We start from the raw sequence: 16344 nt of genomic DNA, 5'->3' as shown, positions 1-16344 counted from the left end.
CTTTAAACTATTGTAATTGCAGTGCGTATTTATTGTGGCGCTGCACTCTGATGTGTAGGAGAAAACATTAAAAGTCTATTTAAGTAGAACGTGTTGTCTATATTTAAAGTTGCGCATTTTGATGTGACGTCACATTTCTCAAACCCCACCTCCCATCGTCACAAATGTCTGACCCCCCCCCAGGTGCGTGACGTCATTTATGGACGGCCCCTTAGTGTTGATGATGTGTGTTATGATGTGCGTCCGTGTTGATGATGTGTTAGTGATGATGTTAGTGTTGATGTGTTAGTGATGATGTGTTAGTGTTGATATGTTCGTGATTATGTGGGTCCGTGTTGATGATGTGGGTCTGTGTTAGTGATGATGTGTTAGTGATGATGTGTTAGTGTTGATGTGTTCGTGATTATGTGGGTCCGTGTTGATGATGTGGGTCTGTGTCATGATGTTAGTGTTGATGATGTGTTAGTGTTGATGTGTTAGTGATGATGTGTTGGTGTTGATGTGTTCGTGATGATGTGGGTCCGTGTTGATGATGTGGGTCCGTATTGATGATGTGGGTCTGTGCCACGTGGCGACATCGCCCCCTGCTGCCGCCACGACTTGCCAGGACTCCAGAATGAGGGATCCCGGCCCTCGGCGACGCATGGCGGGCTCAGTGCTCGTTCACTGCACGTGCCCCAGCAGACTGTCCAAGGCTCTCCGTGGGTTTCTTTGTATCGGTGTGTGTGCGTAGATGGCCGCGGTTACAGATCAGGAGATGGGTGGCAGCAGGGACGTGCAGTGGAGCGCGCAGATTCCATCAAACGCCATTACCACCGGCTTTGGCAAAACCCCGCAAGGTGATCCACGCGGTGTGACATCACGACGCCCGTGTTGTGTGGGGAACGTCACGGTGGCCACAGCCTGACAGCCTGACAGCAACCATGTGCATTGTTATGGCTTGTAAACCTTGTGAGGCGAGGTGGTAACACTCGCGCCTCACAGTCAAGAAGTGCCTGGTTTCCATTCCCAACTGGGTGCCTTTCAGTGTGGAGTTTGTATGTTCTCCCCTTTTTTATTTTACTTTTATTAATTTTAATTTAATTTTTTACCTACGTGACTTTACCGAAAAAACCTAAGAGTATGTTCTCCCCCTGTTGAGCATTGGGGTTTCTCTGGGTTCTTCAACCTCTTCCCATAGCGAAAAAATATATTAAATGCATCTTGTATTGGCCAAAAAACAATCCAAAGTTAAAAAATTACCTGCACATAACTCAAATGGGATTACACAGCAGCAGTATCGCTCCTAACAAAGAGTCTAGGGACTTGGTGGTGCTTTCCTGTGTAGACAGTAACAAGTGGAACAGTAACAATCATAAAATACTAATCATTGTCGTTGTCGTTTGTGTTGGTGAAGAAATCCTGACGCTCTTTGGAGATAACCTGACCCCTATCGAGAGGAGTGAACTCTTCACCGTGGACCGTGTCTGGTATTTTGGACTCCACAACAGAGGATTAGGCACCGTGAACCTGGACTACGATGATGCCTATAACCATTACGTCTCGGTAAGACACGCCGGCTTCAGAGTGGGCGACATGGGCCACGCGTCCACTGCCCTGGTTAATACTGTGGCCATCACCACCACCACCACACACATGCACAGGGCTATCAATCACATTCTTGTCAAACACAGTAATATCATCATCATCATCAAGCACAGGGTCATTGCTTAAAACATCATCAAGCCCAGTGGCCACCCTGGTTAAGACGGAGTGTGCTGATTGTAAAACACGACGCATCGTCTGCTTTACAGCGGACGTTAAAGATCACGTTACATCATTCAAAGCGAGTAGGCCATTGGGTCCTGGCGTCAAGGTCCAAATTTCAAGTAGTACTTGCAAATTACTGAATTGAGGTTACGCGTAGCACCATTGCCCCCCTGCTGTGCAGAACAAACTCCACACGCTCTCTCACTCGCATTGTCACACTCTGCAGAACAGGCAGGGTACATGTACTCTATTCAGAAAGGCACTCTAGTTGGGAATTGAACCCAGCCCATTGTTGCTGTGAGCCACAATTGTTAGCAACGCCACCACCCTTTAGCCAAAATGGCATCCGACACTCGGTTACCGAGCACAGCCGATGAGTACACATCGTCTCATTCTTCATCATTTACTAGAATTGACAGAGCTCTTGGCGCTGCATGGATTATGTCTCTGTTGTCTTTGTGTAATAAGAACTGAATCAGCAGTGATGGAATGAGCGTGGATTGAATCGGTTCTTATGGTTCGATTGTTGTGTAGGTCCAATACGAGCATCTAAATTTCCGCTACGAGGTGCTGGAATGGTTGGTGCTCAAAGGTCAAAGCCAGCTCTTCAGATGCCGAGACCACAAGACCAACACCATGGTGAACGTGAAGATGTGGAGGAAGCCAACGAGGTAAGTCTTCACAATGGGAAGTGCGATTTTGAGGCTGATATTATTAACCCTGGATCGCCAGAGGGAAGCAGTACAAGAAGTGAGTTGATTTCCATTCATATGGGGATAGTGTTACCCCCCCCCCCGCCAACGTCAATGCACGGGTTTTCTCCTTGTGCTCTGGTCTCCTCCCTTGTTTCAACAAGAATTTGTTTGCTGAAATCATCTTCAAATATTGAGAACCGCAGATCTTGGGAAAATGTTGGTAGCACCAGCTGACCACCTGTATGTACGTTGAACTTTTGACTTAAAGCTTTCGTGACTGCAGGAATTCATATTCTTGGGTCTTTTGGTAAAGTCACGTAGATTTTCTTTGAACCTATCTATGCGACTTTACCTAAGAATACGTTGAACTTTGTTCGCACCGTATGTAGCCAACCGTGCTGCTGCCTTCCAGGTTGTCTGTGCTTCCGAGCACCTCCAAGTCATGCTCTCTTCAGAGAGCGAGCAACAAAATGTGCACATTACACGTCATTTATTGTTGCTGTTAATATAAAATTGTGGATTTCCTCTGTGCAGCCCCCAGGATAACCACATGCAGGCGATGGAGCTCAAGATCTTCATCAGACTTCAGGAACTGGCCAATGATTTCAATGTAAAACTTTTGGACCATTTTTACTTCAGAGGGCACAACTGCCTCGTCCTGGAGGACTTATGCAAGTACGTACCGCGCAGTCTGTTCGGGCCATGGATCTGATGATCTCACGGCACCACGCGCCGTGATAATACTGTGAAGCTGCCACGTGTCTGGGACACTCTTACACGGTCAGGCACACTCTTACACGGTCAGGCACACTCTTACACGGTCAGGCACACTCTTACACGGTCAGGCACACTCTTACACGGTCAGGCACACTCTTACACGGTCAGGCACACTCTTACACGGTCAGGCACACTCTTACACGGTCAGGCACACTCTTACACGGTCAGGCACACTCAACTGGCAGGGTGTCGTCGGCAGAGTGTTTACGCTCGCGCCTCACGACAAGAAGCACCTGGGTTCAATCCCTGACTGTTGTCTTTCTGTGTGAAGTTGGTTTGTATTCTCTCTGTTCCACAGAGATTGTGTGTGTTACAAGAGTGTGAGTGTGTGTGTGTGTTACAAGAGTGTGAGTGTGGGGTTTGTATTCTCTCTGTTCCACAGAGAATGTGTGTGTGTGTTACAAGAGTGTGAGTGTGTGTGTTACAAGAGTGTGAGTGTGTGTGTTACAAGAGTGTGAGTGTGTGTGTGTGTTACAAGAGTGTGAGTGTGGGGTTTGTATTCTCTCTGTTCCACAGAGATTGTGTGTGTGTTACAAGAGTGTGAGTGTGTGTGTTACAAGAGTGTGAGTGTGTGTGTGTGTTACAAGAGTGTGAGTGTGTGTGTTACAAGAGTGTGAGTGTGTGTGTGTGTTACAAGAGTGTGAGTGTGTGTGTGTGTTACAAGAGTGTGAGTGTGTGTGTGTTACAAGAGTGTGAGTGTGGGGTTTGTATTCTCTCCCCCTGTTCCACATGGGTCCCTTCGGGTTCTCCGGTTTCCTTCCAAAGCTAAATAACCCCACAAGTAACCTGTATTTGCCCAAACATCTCGATGCGAATATATTACCTTCCAATTACCCAATTGAGATTAAACACACAGTAACACCTGACAAGGTTTTGAGAGCATTTCTTGGGTAAATAATCATAATAAACGATAATCATGAAATGACTCAGCCTTTCACAGGATGGCACTAACTGTGTTGTTGTTGTTGTTGTTGTCTCTTTTGCAGTCCAAGTGTCTCCCATTCTATTAAATCGATGACATCCCAGCGAGACGTGATGGCGATAGTGAAACTAATCACCAAGTCCATTCTCAGAATCCTGAACCAGCTCCACGCCAAGGGGATTGTGCATGGGAACATCAAGCCGGTGAGTGGACTCCGCATTCAGTGCAACTCCACCGTGACGTCGCATCGCTATTGGGGACTGGCCCGAGAGAAAACCGGACACATTGATCAAAGCGTCGCTCTGAACGTGGAGACACAAACCAGTGCAAGTAACTAGGACTGTTTGCAAACATGCAGATACACTTATAAAGCCCGACAGCCACCCATCAGCTTCTATGCTGCTCCTAAAAACCTTTGGGATACAAACGCGCGTGAGGATGCGTTACCAACACCGTCTGTGTGCACGTTTTTTCCTAAAACGTTCACTTACAGCGAGGAGCTTCGTTTTCGTTTCCTTTAACAATCGTGATTCACGTTTGATAAGAGCACTCTCCTTTACACCGGGGCGTCTCAGAGCACTTTACACACGACATAAGGGACTGGCATCACATCTCATCTTTTTTTGTTATCCTTCCCCCACACCTCCCATTAGCATTGTCGGCTATGTACGGTGCAAAAGAAGTTCAACATATATACGTATATTTGAAAGGGCACCCCCAGTGGCAGCTGTCAGAAAACATTCCGTATTGTTATTTCGACTCCCCATTTAATGTTTTGCGGTATTTTGGTACACGACCAATCTACTGCTGGCTGAAGGTTGATCAGTCGGGCAATGGAGATGCTTGCCTACAATCTGGCACTGAGCTGCGGGCTGGTGGTTTTCTCCTACATGTACGCTATAAACAATCATTGAATGCCCGATAACACCTTCATAAACAGAGGACTGCAGACCTTGGGGGGACTTTGCCACCAGCTCAGTGCCTGGCTGCTGCCTTGTTTGTGGATCCTCCCGTTTCTGAGTCGTGCCATCTCTTCAAGACGGCAGGAACAGTGTGGCGCTTGACAAGTTGAAATTGTTACGATCTTAACCTTCGAGTGTGAATCCCTTCTACCGCCCTTCTAGAGGAACTTGTCATTCAAGGACGCCCTGGCAAGAACCATCCGCATCAAAAACGTGGAGAGCAGTTTTTTTCCCGGATCTCAATGTGAGTCGTTTGTGAGAGAGTTTGTGTGTGAATGTGTTGTGAGTAAGAGAGTTTGTGTGTGAGGAGCGGTAGTGCGCTGATTAACAAATCCGGAAACCTGAGCTCAATTCCCGCTCATGGCCAACACCAGTGACAATTATCTCCACCGGTCCTGGGCCTCCCCGAGGTCGACTCAGCCTTAAATGAGTACCTGGTGCAATGAGTAAACGTCGCCACTTGGGAAACAAGGAGGAGGTTCGTGAAAGACGCGACTCGGCAGTTAAGAGGCAGTTGCCTGCCAGCAACAGCAGAGGGTAGTGGAGCGACGCTCACAACAAGTGGAGCGTCGGGCGGCTATAATACAGCGAGGTGGCACAGTAGGGGGCGCAGGTGGTGAATATGCCTGTCATCTCAGTCAACCCATGGAACCTGGGTGTGTCCTGTGACTTGCCAATGAGCCTTCGACACTTCACGTCGCCTCAATGGGCACATAGCCGAGCACAAGCACGGTGGTGACATCGCCTATACTTCGTGGCAAATGGCCAACATTCGTGAAAAAGAGCCGCACAGTTCATCGGATTTCTCCAAGATAAAGATTCTGATTCTGTTTGTGCATATCACTGTGCGTGTGATGATCGTGCCATTCAAGGCTATGTCGGTGATCTTTGTCGTTTGTCCTGGGCAGGTTCACAGATTTTCGGCACTCGTGCGTACCTTGCCCCAGAGGCTTTCCTGGGACACGCGGCCTCGTTCCCGGTTGACATGTGGGCGCTGGGCTGTACGGTGGCCGAGTTGGCTACCGGGAGCGTCCTGTTTCCGGCCGTCGGCCGATATGACCAACTTCCATGTTACATGGAGGTACGGTATTCCCACATTGCAGTTTCACTATGATTTGTGGGCTAGGCCACAGAATGACCTGGCCAAATCTTGTAGCCTCCGCCACCCAACACGGTCAAACAAAACGGATTGCTGGCGGTACGAGCGTTTATCGCAGTGATTATTATTGGTCCAGCTTAACCGATGGGGAGTTGGAGGACAATTCTCATCACCACATTCATCAATTGGATGCTTTTGCTTGAAACGATGTCAAGCATGTTCGGGATCATGATGTCTGCGCACAATGGCTTACTTGTTTCAAATAATGTCAAGGGACCTTTCGCGCCCACTGTAAATGAGGCAGATGGCGTGTTGTATTTTATGGTGAATACCGCAGTAATAACCAGGGCGGCCACTGGGTGTGAACTGCCCTTCGGCTGGGACATGCCATGAACACTGCCCTCTGCCTGTGTGTGGACCATTGGGAGTCATAGTCTAGTGGTTTGCGCACTGCTCTACGAACCCGGATACCCGAGTTTGATTCCTGCTTGCGGCGAACATTGGTGATGAATATCTGAACCGGTCCTCTCCGAGGTCGACTCAGCCTTAAATAAGGACCGTTGCGGTGTGTAAAGTTGCTGGTGTGGATTTGTGTGCCATGTACCATCATTAAAAGTTGCTCGCTAACAGCACTTCTGTTAATGCTATATGGGTGGTCTTTGTCTGTGTGATCTGTATAGGTCCTGGGAATGCCTCCTGAGAGTCTGGTGAATGCCGCGCCCGAGAGGAACAAATACTTTGGTGAGTGAGGGGGTGAGGGGGCGAGTGGAGGGACTGGGTTTAATTTGAGGGGAGCCTGGGGCTGTTCTAGTTTAGTGGGGTATCACTTTGTAACTTCAATTACTTCCACGTGTTATGTCACAGCCGATATAACTCATAATAGATGTTTGTGTTAGGGTTAGGCCACGTAATGGTCTGGCCTTGTTTGTGTTGTTACGACCCTCCACCAGCCAACAGGCAAACAAATTGCTGCTGCTGTGTGTGATGCCAATTTAATAATTTTCAAATTGGGGAAATCTGGACGAAGGCACCGGCACACAATGGCCTACGTTTACAATGACACAAGATCTTTAACGTTCCACTGCGAATTAACCCGGCGCACTGCGGCTCACGGTGAATAGGGGCCGCCGTGATAACACGGGAGGCCAGAAGGGTTCGAATCGCGAAGCTCTGTAACGAGCGGTGAACGCGCGACTGCCGGCCCACGGCACGGAACTGGGTCGCTGCGTTTCTACGCTGCGAGTGCGCAAGGGTGGAGTGCATTGCGACTACGTTTCTCCTGTTCCGCGCGGTTCCTGCAGACCCTTTGGGCAGTCCTGTGATGTCCGGACAAGAAAGGGTACCGGGCAGTAACCCAATCAGCGTGGCCCTCGGGAGTCAGGACAGGGAGTTCAACGACTTCATCAGCCGCTGCTTGGAGTAAGAGCCCCACCAACCCCCCGGGCGAGGATTTCCCCATCGGCCACTCTCCTCCAAGCGATCAATGATCGGAGGATGTCCCATTATTGCATGATCCATAGACTTACGTAGAGACCTATAGACCCATAGACTCACATACACTTACATAGAGATGCGTAGATGTACACGCACTCTGAGGCTACTCAGCGGTTGGAAGCGGTCGCCCTCCAACAACAACGGAGGGTTGGAGGAGCGATGCTCACAATGAGCGGAGCGCTGGGTGGATAAAATTCAGTGAGGTGGCACAATGGGGAGCACAGGAGATGCACCTGCCAGTCATCCCAGCAGCAGATGGTTAACGACGACGATGATGATGGCGACGATTGTTAAAAGTGGAGGACAGCTGCTGGCCGCTATACGTTTACGGATAGGGGGAGACGCACGTGAACGCTGAAATCATAATCACCCTTCCCCCATGCGCCATGTGTGCCCCCATCTTGCCAGATGGGATCCGACTCTGCGCATGACGCCTGTCGAGGCGCTGGCGCACCCTTGGCTGGGAAGGACGCCACCGGAGGAGAGAGGGCCCAGGCAGCCAGCGGCGTCTGCCCAGAAGGATGAGATGCAACAGGACGCGTCGGTGGAGCAGCACGGGCCTGGGCCCCAAGCTGGGCTCCAGGTGGAGCAGCACGAGCCTGGGACCCAAGCTGGGCCCCAGGTGGAGCAGCACGAGCCTGGGCCCCAAGCTGGGCTCCAGGTGGAGCAGCACGAGCCTGGGCACCAGGTGGAGCAGCACGAGCCTGGGCTCCAGGATGGGCCCCAGGTGGAGCAGCACGAGCCTGGGCTCCAGGTGGAGCAGCACGAGCCTGGGCCCCAAGCTGGGCTCCAGGTGGAGCAGCACGAGCCTGGGCCCCAGGTGGAGCAGCACGAGCCTGGGCTCCAGGATGGGCACCAGGTGGAGCAGCACGAGCCTGGACCCCAGGTGGAGCAGCACGAGCCTGGGCTCCAGGTGGAGCAGCACGAGCCTGGGTTCCAGGATGGGCTCCAGGTGGAGCAGCACGAGCCTGGGCCCCAGGTGGAGCAGCACGAGCCTGGGCTCCAGGTGGAGCAGCATGAGCCTGGGCTCCAGGATGGGCTCCAGGTGGAGCAGCACGAGCCTGGGCCCCAAGCTGGGCCTCAGGTGGAGCAGCACGAGCCTGGGACCCAGGATGGGCTCCAGGTGGAGCAGCACGAGCCTGGGACCCAAGATGGGCCCCAGGTGGAGCAGCACGAGCCTGGGCTCCAGGTGGAGCAGCACGAGCCTGGGCCCCAAGCTGGGCTCCAGGTGGAGCAGCACGAGCCTGGGACCCAAGCTGGGCCCCAGGTGGAGCAGCACGAGCCTGGGCCCCAAGCTGGGCTCCAGGTGGAGCAGCACGAGCCTGGGCCCCAGGTGGAGCAGCACGAGCCTGGGCTCCAGGATGGGCCCCAGGTGGAGCAGCACGAGCCTGGGCTCCAGGTGGAGCAGCACGAGCCTGGGCCCCAAGCTGGGCTCCAGGTGGAGCAGCACGAGCCTGGGCCCCAGGTGGAGCAGCACGAGCCTGGGCTCCAGGATGGGCTCCAGGTGGAGCAGCACGAGCCTGGGCCCCAGGTGGAGAAGCACGAGCCTGGGCTCCAGGTGGAGCAGCACGAGCCTGGGCTCCAGAATGGGCTCCAGGTGGAGCAGCACGAGCCTGGGCCCCAGGTGGAGCAGCACGAGCCTGGGCTCCAGGTGGAGCAGCACGAGCCTGGGCTCCAGGATGGGCTCCAGGTGGAGCAGCACGAGCCTGGGCCCCAAGCTGGGCCCCAGGTGGAGCAGCACGAGCCTGGGACCCAGGATGGGCTCCAGGTGGAGCAGCACGAGCCTGGGACCCAAGATGGGCCCCAGGTGGAGCAGCACGAGCCTGGGACCCAGGATGGGCTCCAGGTGGAGCAGCACGAGCCTGGGACCCAGGATGGGCTCCAGGTGGAGCAGCACGAGCCTGGGCTCCAGGTGGAGCAGCACGAGCCTGGACCCCAAGCTGGGCTCCAGGTGGAGCAGCACGAGCCTGGGCCCCAGCGGGCAGAGGAGAAGAAGAGCGAGGAGGAGGAGGAGAATCGGGAGCAGAAGAATGGGGAGGAGGAGAATAGGAAGAAGAAGCACGTGTTCCTGGCTCGAGTGTGCAGAGTGGTCCACTCAATCTTCCGCACTCGCTTCTTCTGCGGTGATTCACCCACCGCAGAATAGTGGGGGAACTAAGTGTGGTGATGTCGTGTAGCCAGCCCCACCCTGGGCTCTTCCATGCTGGTTTTCTTCCAGGCAGTCCTCAGAGGATGACCTCGCCGTGGTTTCCAGGTCATGGAAGAGGATAGCTGAGCCAGGGTGTGAGAGCTGAGGTGGCCTGATGCAGGATCAACCTGATTACTTTTTTGTAAATATTAACGTTGTTGTAAACCGCATAATAATAATAAAAACACTCAAATATGAAAATGAATTTGTGAAATCAATTCAAAGTGGTGTGTCGTGCAACTCGGAGTGAATGTGGGCGGAGACAGGGCGTTTCATGACAGGAGATCGGGAACGCCGTGGTGAGACTTAGCTCATATTCTTGGTTCTTTCGTTAAAGTCACAAACACTGCATTGCTGACGCCTCCGCAATCTTCCCTGGGAATTGCTTCGATTTGCGTCGTTTCCATATTCGTCGTCGTCGTCGCACCTTTCGTGAACGCGTCCCCGACGCGAGCCACCGCCAAACCCCCCACGGGGGAGAAGTTTGAGCTGCGGCTGGCGACGTGCAGAGAGAGAGGAAGACGTTCAACAAACCGCGCAGTGCAGGTCAACAACGTGCATTGTGTGCTGCTTGCTGACGCGGGGAAACCTCGCAGAATCTCAACCCCTTTGAGGAGGGCCCTCGTTCGCGTTTACAGTAGGGCCGGATAATAACCGCTACGCATTTCCCAATTGAGTAAATTTGTGAGTTACTTTTGAAACTTGGCAAATTTGGGCTTTGACGCCAGAACACAATGGCAGCCTCTTCTTCGACAGCTGTCACGGACTCCTTGGCGTGCTGCACGGACAGTGTCCAGGGTTTAGGCAGTCTCATGCTCTTCATGCATGTTTGGAACTCCCAGCTGGAGGGTCCCCAAAGCTCTCTTCCCATTATCCACGAATTTGACCCACAAGGCATCGTGAGGCGGCGGCGTCCTCATAGTCGCGGGTCTCCGGACAGCGCCGTCAGGCGGCAAACTCGTCCTCTTGCCACGGAGTCAGCAGCAAAAAAAGTCGCGGATAACCCCACAAATTGGATCTGAGATGTGGGTCGTCCCCCAATATCACCGCAGAGGAGTTCTGTGATTATTCAAGTTAAACTTTACAGTCCTTCACGGGTGGAAATTCCACATTCCTATGACGAGGGCGCGTCTCTGCACAGGATCACCACCGTTGATTTCCGAACACTCCGGCACCTTGACATGACGTCACGAGGTAGCAGCGGCCATGCGACTGCAAACAACGCGTCACAAGCGGTGTCCACCCACGTGACGACACGCGGGGCGTGACGTCATCAAGAAAGTCCCGCCGCGTGACGTCACGGCGACCAGGAAGCGGCGTGAGACGAGGGGAGACACCGGGAGACGAGGCGAGCGGCACGGGGAGAGGCACGGGGAGACGGGGAGAGGCACGGGGTGAGGGGCAGGGGAGAGGGGAGAGGAGAGGCACGGGGAGAGGGGGAGAGGGGTAGACGGGGTGAGGGCCAGGGGAGAGGGAGAGAGGAGGAGGAGGGGGAGGGGGAGACGGGGATGCAGCATCAGGCGCCGCTGCCGCCGGGATGGGAGATGAAGATGGAGCCCACCTCGGGGTGGCCATACTTCATCAACCACAACGAGCAGTCCACCACGTGGAGCGACCCCCGGGTAACGACCACCACCACCACACCACCACATCACTCGCGCGGGTACAACCACCACACGGCGGACACGACGAGATGCGCACTCACCAGCACTCGGGAGCCAGGCGAGCCGGCGGCTGTAGCCACTGACGATTCCCGTTGAAGACGAAGCCACTCGGCCCTCCTGCGGGCCCGGCCTTGCCGCCCCTGGGCGCCGCCGAGGGGAGCAGCGCGGTGCCCGTGGGGAGCCTCGACGGCAACGTCACGGGACGAGAGGAGGGGGGGCGCAGTGGTTGAGTCACGGCCGATGTCCGTGGCGAGAGATATCCGAACCCGTCCTGCCCTCCCACTTCTCGCCAAGCCACACTGGCCACGGGTGGTGAAGTATGGTCAAAAGGCACCCATTGACAGATGCGGCGAGCGGGGTGGGGGGAGGCATCCAAGGATTTGAACTTCCGTTCCGCGCCCACGTCCCACGCATGGGGGTGGCTGTGGTGTTGTGGCCCCAGGACGACACGAGGCCATTCTGGGTGGAGGCGACTGAATGTGATTGTTCGCTGCTGCTGCTGCTGGCGGCACGTGCCCCCCCTGTGTGTGCGAGTCGCTGGGTTTGGTGCCACCGGCAGCGTGGTGGTGGTGGAGGAGGTGCCCAGGCGCAGCGGCAGAACCCCAGCCGACGATAGCTCTGATGACGATGCCCGGATTGCTGCCACTGCTCGGGGCAAGGGACCCCCCCACTCCGAACAGGAGGCGCGGGTTCTGGAGGCGCTCGCGGCGAGGAGGACGAGGAGGTCGGGACGCGGTCGCCACCGGAGCCGGCCGCCTGGCGGCTCAGCTCGGCTTAGAGAATTCATTTTCAGCGCAAGCTGCCCTCGGCTAATTGAGGCTCCTCCACGGCACGTGGAGGCACGTGGAGGAGCCTCAATGGCACTGGAGGGACTGAGGCCACCGAGGGTCGTTTACTTCGACGGGGCGTGCGCGTTTATAGCGCAAACTTAAAACAACAGCGGAGCTCCGCCGAAGGATGATTAGGCACAGGCATGGCGCGCGTTGTTGATGTCCTCTGCAGTATTTCCACTACCCTCATTACACTCGCACGACTCCACAACCCATCATAACGCCTGTTACGCTCCCCCTCGTATCGGTGCACAGGCAGGCATGGTGGTGTTGCTATGAATAGCGTCAATCGTTCCACCACTTGTGCAGGGTTGTAAACAGGAGATGAACACTGCCTCAATGCTTGTTAACTTTTAATGGGGTATATGGGACATGAAATACACGCGTTAGTTGTCACTTCCAGGAGAAACACTCACTAGGCGCCTTAAGATATTGGAGGAATGCGCCCTACAATTAAATGTACATTATTATTAAGCGGTGCTTGTGGAAAGGTTTTGTCGCTAACACCAGGCAACCCAGCAGCAGTGCTTAACAGGCCACACGTTACTGATGAAACTTGGCAGTTAAACCCAGTCCAAAGTAAATATTGCTGGGAGGCATTGGTTGAGGAAGCCCACAGGCCTCGGAAGAGCAAGGTTACTTCGTGGGCACCGAGTCGTGCCGATGGCACCGAATTCACCATGCGGTCACTCCAATCCATGAGCACGGAGACAGTGCCTTGCACCTTACGTTCATACAAGAAACAAGGATATTCAAATCAAGAACATCGTAAATTGTTGTAATATTTTATGATGTAATATATATGGTTAAAATTCCCTTTTTTATCACGTGTTTTTACATTGGACCATGGTCAGGCCGCGGTGCCGCCAAGTGCTGTGCAAATTCTACAACCTTTTTGAGATGCAATTTGCATGAATGATGCTAATCACAAATACAATATTTAGTCCGAGTTGTAATACATTCTCTGTTTCTGTTTGCTTCATTTCAGGTTCCCATGGTAGACAATCACAGCCTCGCTGGGCAACAGGGAGCCTTCTACAACGGAGTTTCATACCCGCAACACCAAGCGGCCTTCCACCAGCCGCCTCTTAACCACAACTCCACCCCCTACCCCGCCGGCCCCGTGGTCCACGCACAGCACACGGCCCCCTACCCCGCCGGCCCCGCGGCCCACGGACAAAACGCCACGAACCACGCGAACCAACCGCCGTACTCCATGGGTTACCACGCGGGTCCCCAGCCTGCGCCCGTGCCCGGCGTGGGCCCAACCCCGCACCTCGCACCGGCTCAGCCGTCTCCCTACCACCCTTATCCCCACAGTGCGGCGCCCTACACCACCCAGCCCGGGGCGCAGCAGTCTTTGTCGCACGCACACGCCACCTCGCATGTCCCTCGGCCGCATGTCGCCCCTTCTTCGCAGGTGGCAGGAGCTGCCCAGGCCCAGGCGTGCCACGTGGTGAGTGCGCGTTCGCGCCGGTCGGTTGGCGCCCTCCTTTATGCCACGGTAACGTCAAGTTCGACGGAGGTTCGGGCTGCGCTAAGTTGTCACCTTTTTTAAAAGGTCGCCTCCAGCTTACGGCAATTGTGTAATAGCGTACCATCGTGCAGCGTCACGAATTGTCGCGGGTTTATTTTCTAAAAGAATCTGTAAGGTGACGTCATGGTGGTGCACGGTCGGTGGAGCCGCCTTGAGATTTTTCCTGGCGAAGATCCACCGTGACGAACAGCTCACCGCGGTTTCACATGGATCCGCAGGCTGTCTTAGCCCGGAGGTTCAGTTGCCTTGTGCCGTCCGCAGCCCGGCAGGAATGGAGTCGGCGAGGGCTCCGAGCTACACCGAGCGGCCCGGCACATCCGCCGGCCCGATGACGGGGGCGCCGCTGTCGCCCCGGCGACATGGAGTGGGCCCTCGCGTAGCGCCCAGCCCGTGCTCATCCCGCCCGACGCTCGGCAGCGCGCGGCCCAGCAGCGTGCCGAGGCGCTGCCCGGCGTGCGCGAGGTGAATTCCATCATGGCGGTGGTGCGCAGCCTGGAGGTTGAGGTGCGCGCCTTCGAGGGCCGGCGCTCGGACAAGGCCTACCTGGTACTTGAGGAGATGCTGACCAAGGAGGTGCTCAAGCTGGACACGGTGGACACGGGCGGGCATGAGGAAGTGCGGCAGGCTCGCAAGCAGGCCATCCGTGAGGTCCAGGCCATCCTGGAGCACCTGGAGCTCAAGGCCCAGATCTTCGAGGGCTGACGGCCCGTTTTGCACGCGCATGGTGAGGGGTGCGTGTACGCGGTGGCTACTGGTCATAGCATGCACTCGCCATGCCGGTGATTTAGTTCAATAACATAATCCCAAATAAGTTATCGAAAGCATGAAAATTTTACCCCAATTACTTCAAAATATACAGGAGACTTTTGAATATCACGGAGGTTACATTCTTGTAAAGTTCCGCAAAAGCCGAAACCGCGATATTCAATACTTAAGCCTTACCTAAATAATGGAGTTAGGTACACGGCAACCAAAAATAGACGCATCACAATTGAAATGAAAACTGTACTTTATGCCCAGTTAACTAAAAACTAAGTAATTGAAATAACACGTAAAAACTAAATTTAAAAAACATTCCTTGTAGTAGTATAAATACTGAATACTGTACTTACCGATGATGATCCACAGCGGGTGTGTGTGTGTGTGTTTGTCCGTGAGTGGGGAGTGGTAGTGCTATGGTTTGCGAGCTGTGCTACGAATCCAGCGACCCGAATTCGATTCTCGGACACGCCCAACACCAATGACGATTATCTGAATGGGTTCTGGGCCTCCCCGAGGTCGACTCAGCCTGAAATTAGTACCTGATGTGGTGTGTACATATTTTCACTGGGGAGACAAAGGCGGCTGGTCGTGGTTCTGGCCACCCACACCCTCGTGTGGCGTGCCGGCCTTCATAGGTGCTCGCAAACAGCACTTGCCCCAAGTCTGTTAATAGGCTATATCAGGGGTCTTCATCTTTGTTTCTCCACGAGATGGTTGGGCGGCAAAAGTTGAGGTGCTACTGACTGCCTCGCATCCCTCGCCTGCCCCGCACCACACTATCAGCCAATGACACAGTACTTCTGGGTATAGTGTACCCGCAAAATGCCAAAACGAACCCCCACGATAGCTAAATTGGTGCAGAGGTTGCCCGTGATAAGTGGAAATCGTGAACAATGAACCCACGATATTCAAGGGTGTCACCTTTATTTGGTAAGTACATTCGTGCAGCCAATATTTTGGATCTTTGGAGAAACTGGGCAAGTCACTGGCTGTGAGAATTTCCGTCGCGTTCGCGAGTGACAAGTTTGGGCCGTGCTGATGGTGGGGTCTAAGGCGTACCCGTGGGCTCTTTCCCCCGCTCTAAATTCACACTATCGTACGGTTACCTTGTAGATGCACACGGCTGACGTAGTTTGGAGTTGCGTGGGATTGCAGATGGGTCATATGTCTTTGTACAATTCCTGTTAAATTTTGCGCTGTTCTGAACTGTTAGGATCTGAATCCTCGGCAGCTGTGGTCACGACGGAATGTGGAGCTGGGGGCATTCGCAAACGCTGTTGTGGCATTGTACTTCTGTTGAATACCCCTCTATCTTTTTGTGTTTATGCAACATTGTGTTCCTCTTTAGATATATGCACATTGCCTTACTTTGACAAATTAGCAGTTCAAAATCATTTTAACTATTTCTTTTCCAATAAAGCTTTAGTCTGTACTATTCTACACTCAGCTTGTTTCACAGTCCATGCTTAACGTGAGGATGGTGACAATGTTGTTCTCTACACACAGGGGGGATCCCCTGGCTCACGAGACTCGTTTGGGGAGATTCTGATCCTCGCAGTGCTGCGGGGATGAGTGCGACTGCTATCCTAGAAGCTGCAGTCAATTCCACGAATCCCACGATACCACGCTGCTTCGAGGTAGAATTCCATCTGGATTCTGGACTTG

General features: G+C 53.8%; 2 protein-coding genes across 4 annotated transcripts; both read left to right on the top strand.

The window, feature by feature from the left end:
* The first annotated feature begins 275 nt into the window (after window positions 1–275).
* LOC144935280 (dual specificity tyrosine-phosphorylation-regulated kinase 4-like) lies at window positions 276–9992 on the top strand. Its single transcript, XM_078861849.1, has 15 exons — window positions 276–839; window positions 1397–1545; window positions 2284–2420; window positions 2979–3119; window positions 4208–4346; window positions 5268–5349; window positions 6014–6186; window positions 6885–6945; window positions 7506–7623; window positions 8107–8359; window positions 8705–8860; window positions 9164–9295; window positions 9350–9583; window positions 9650–9777; window positions 9917–9992. Exons 1-15 carry the CDS (start codon window positions 734–736, stop codon window positions 9990–9992), a joined length of 2085 nt encoding a protein of 694 aa, XP_078717975.1. The 5' UTR covers window positions 276–733.
* Window positions 9993–11355: 1363 nt separating this feature from the next.
* LOC144935241 (BAG family molecular chaperone regulator 3-like) lies at window positions 11356–16226 on the top strand. Of its 3 annotated transcripts, none has more exons than XM_078861784.1 (4): window positions 11356–11508; window positions 13369–13836; window positions 14179–14641; window positions 16186–16226. In XM_078861784.1, the coding sequence occupies exons 1-3, from the start codon at window positions 11395–11397 to the stop codon at window positions 14617–14619; spliced, it is 1023 nt and encodes a 340-aa protein (XP_078717910.1). In that variant the 5' UTR covers window positions 11356–11394; the 3' UTR covers window positions 14620–14641; window positions 16186–16226. The 3 variants fall into 3 exon arrangements, with proteins under 3 accessions (XP_078717910.1, XP_078717909.1, XP_078717911.1); XM_078861785.1 differs by lacking the exon at window positions 16186–16226 and adding an exon at window positions 12110–12274 and having other exon boundaries at window positions 11432–11508; window positions 14179–16116; XM_078861783.1 differs by lacking the exon at window positions 16186–16226 and having other exon boundaries at window positions 14179–16116.
* Window positions 16227–16344: the final 118 nt, after the last annotated feature.

The sequence above is a fragment of the Lampetra fluviatilis genome, chromosome 12 (assembly GCF_964198595.1).
Source record: "Lampetra fluviatilis chromosome 12, kcLamFluv1.1, whole genome shotgun sequence".
NCBI lineage: Eukaryota > Metazoa > Chordata > Hyperoartia > Petromyzontiformes > Petromyzontidae > Lampetra > Lampetra fluviatilis.
The sequence above is the reverse complement of the archived record's forward strand: the minus strand, read 5'-3'. Positions and strand labels throughout refer to the sequence as shown.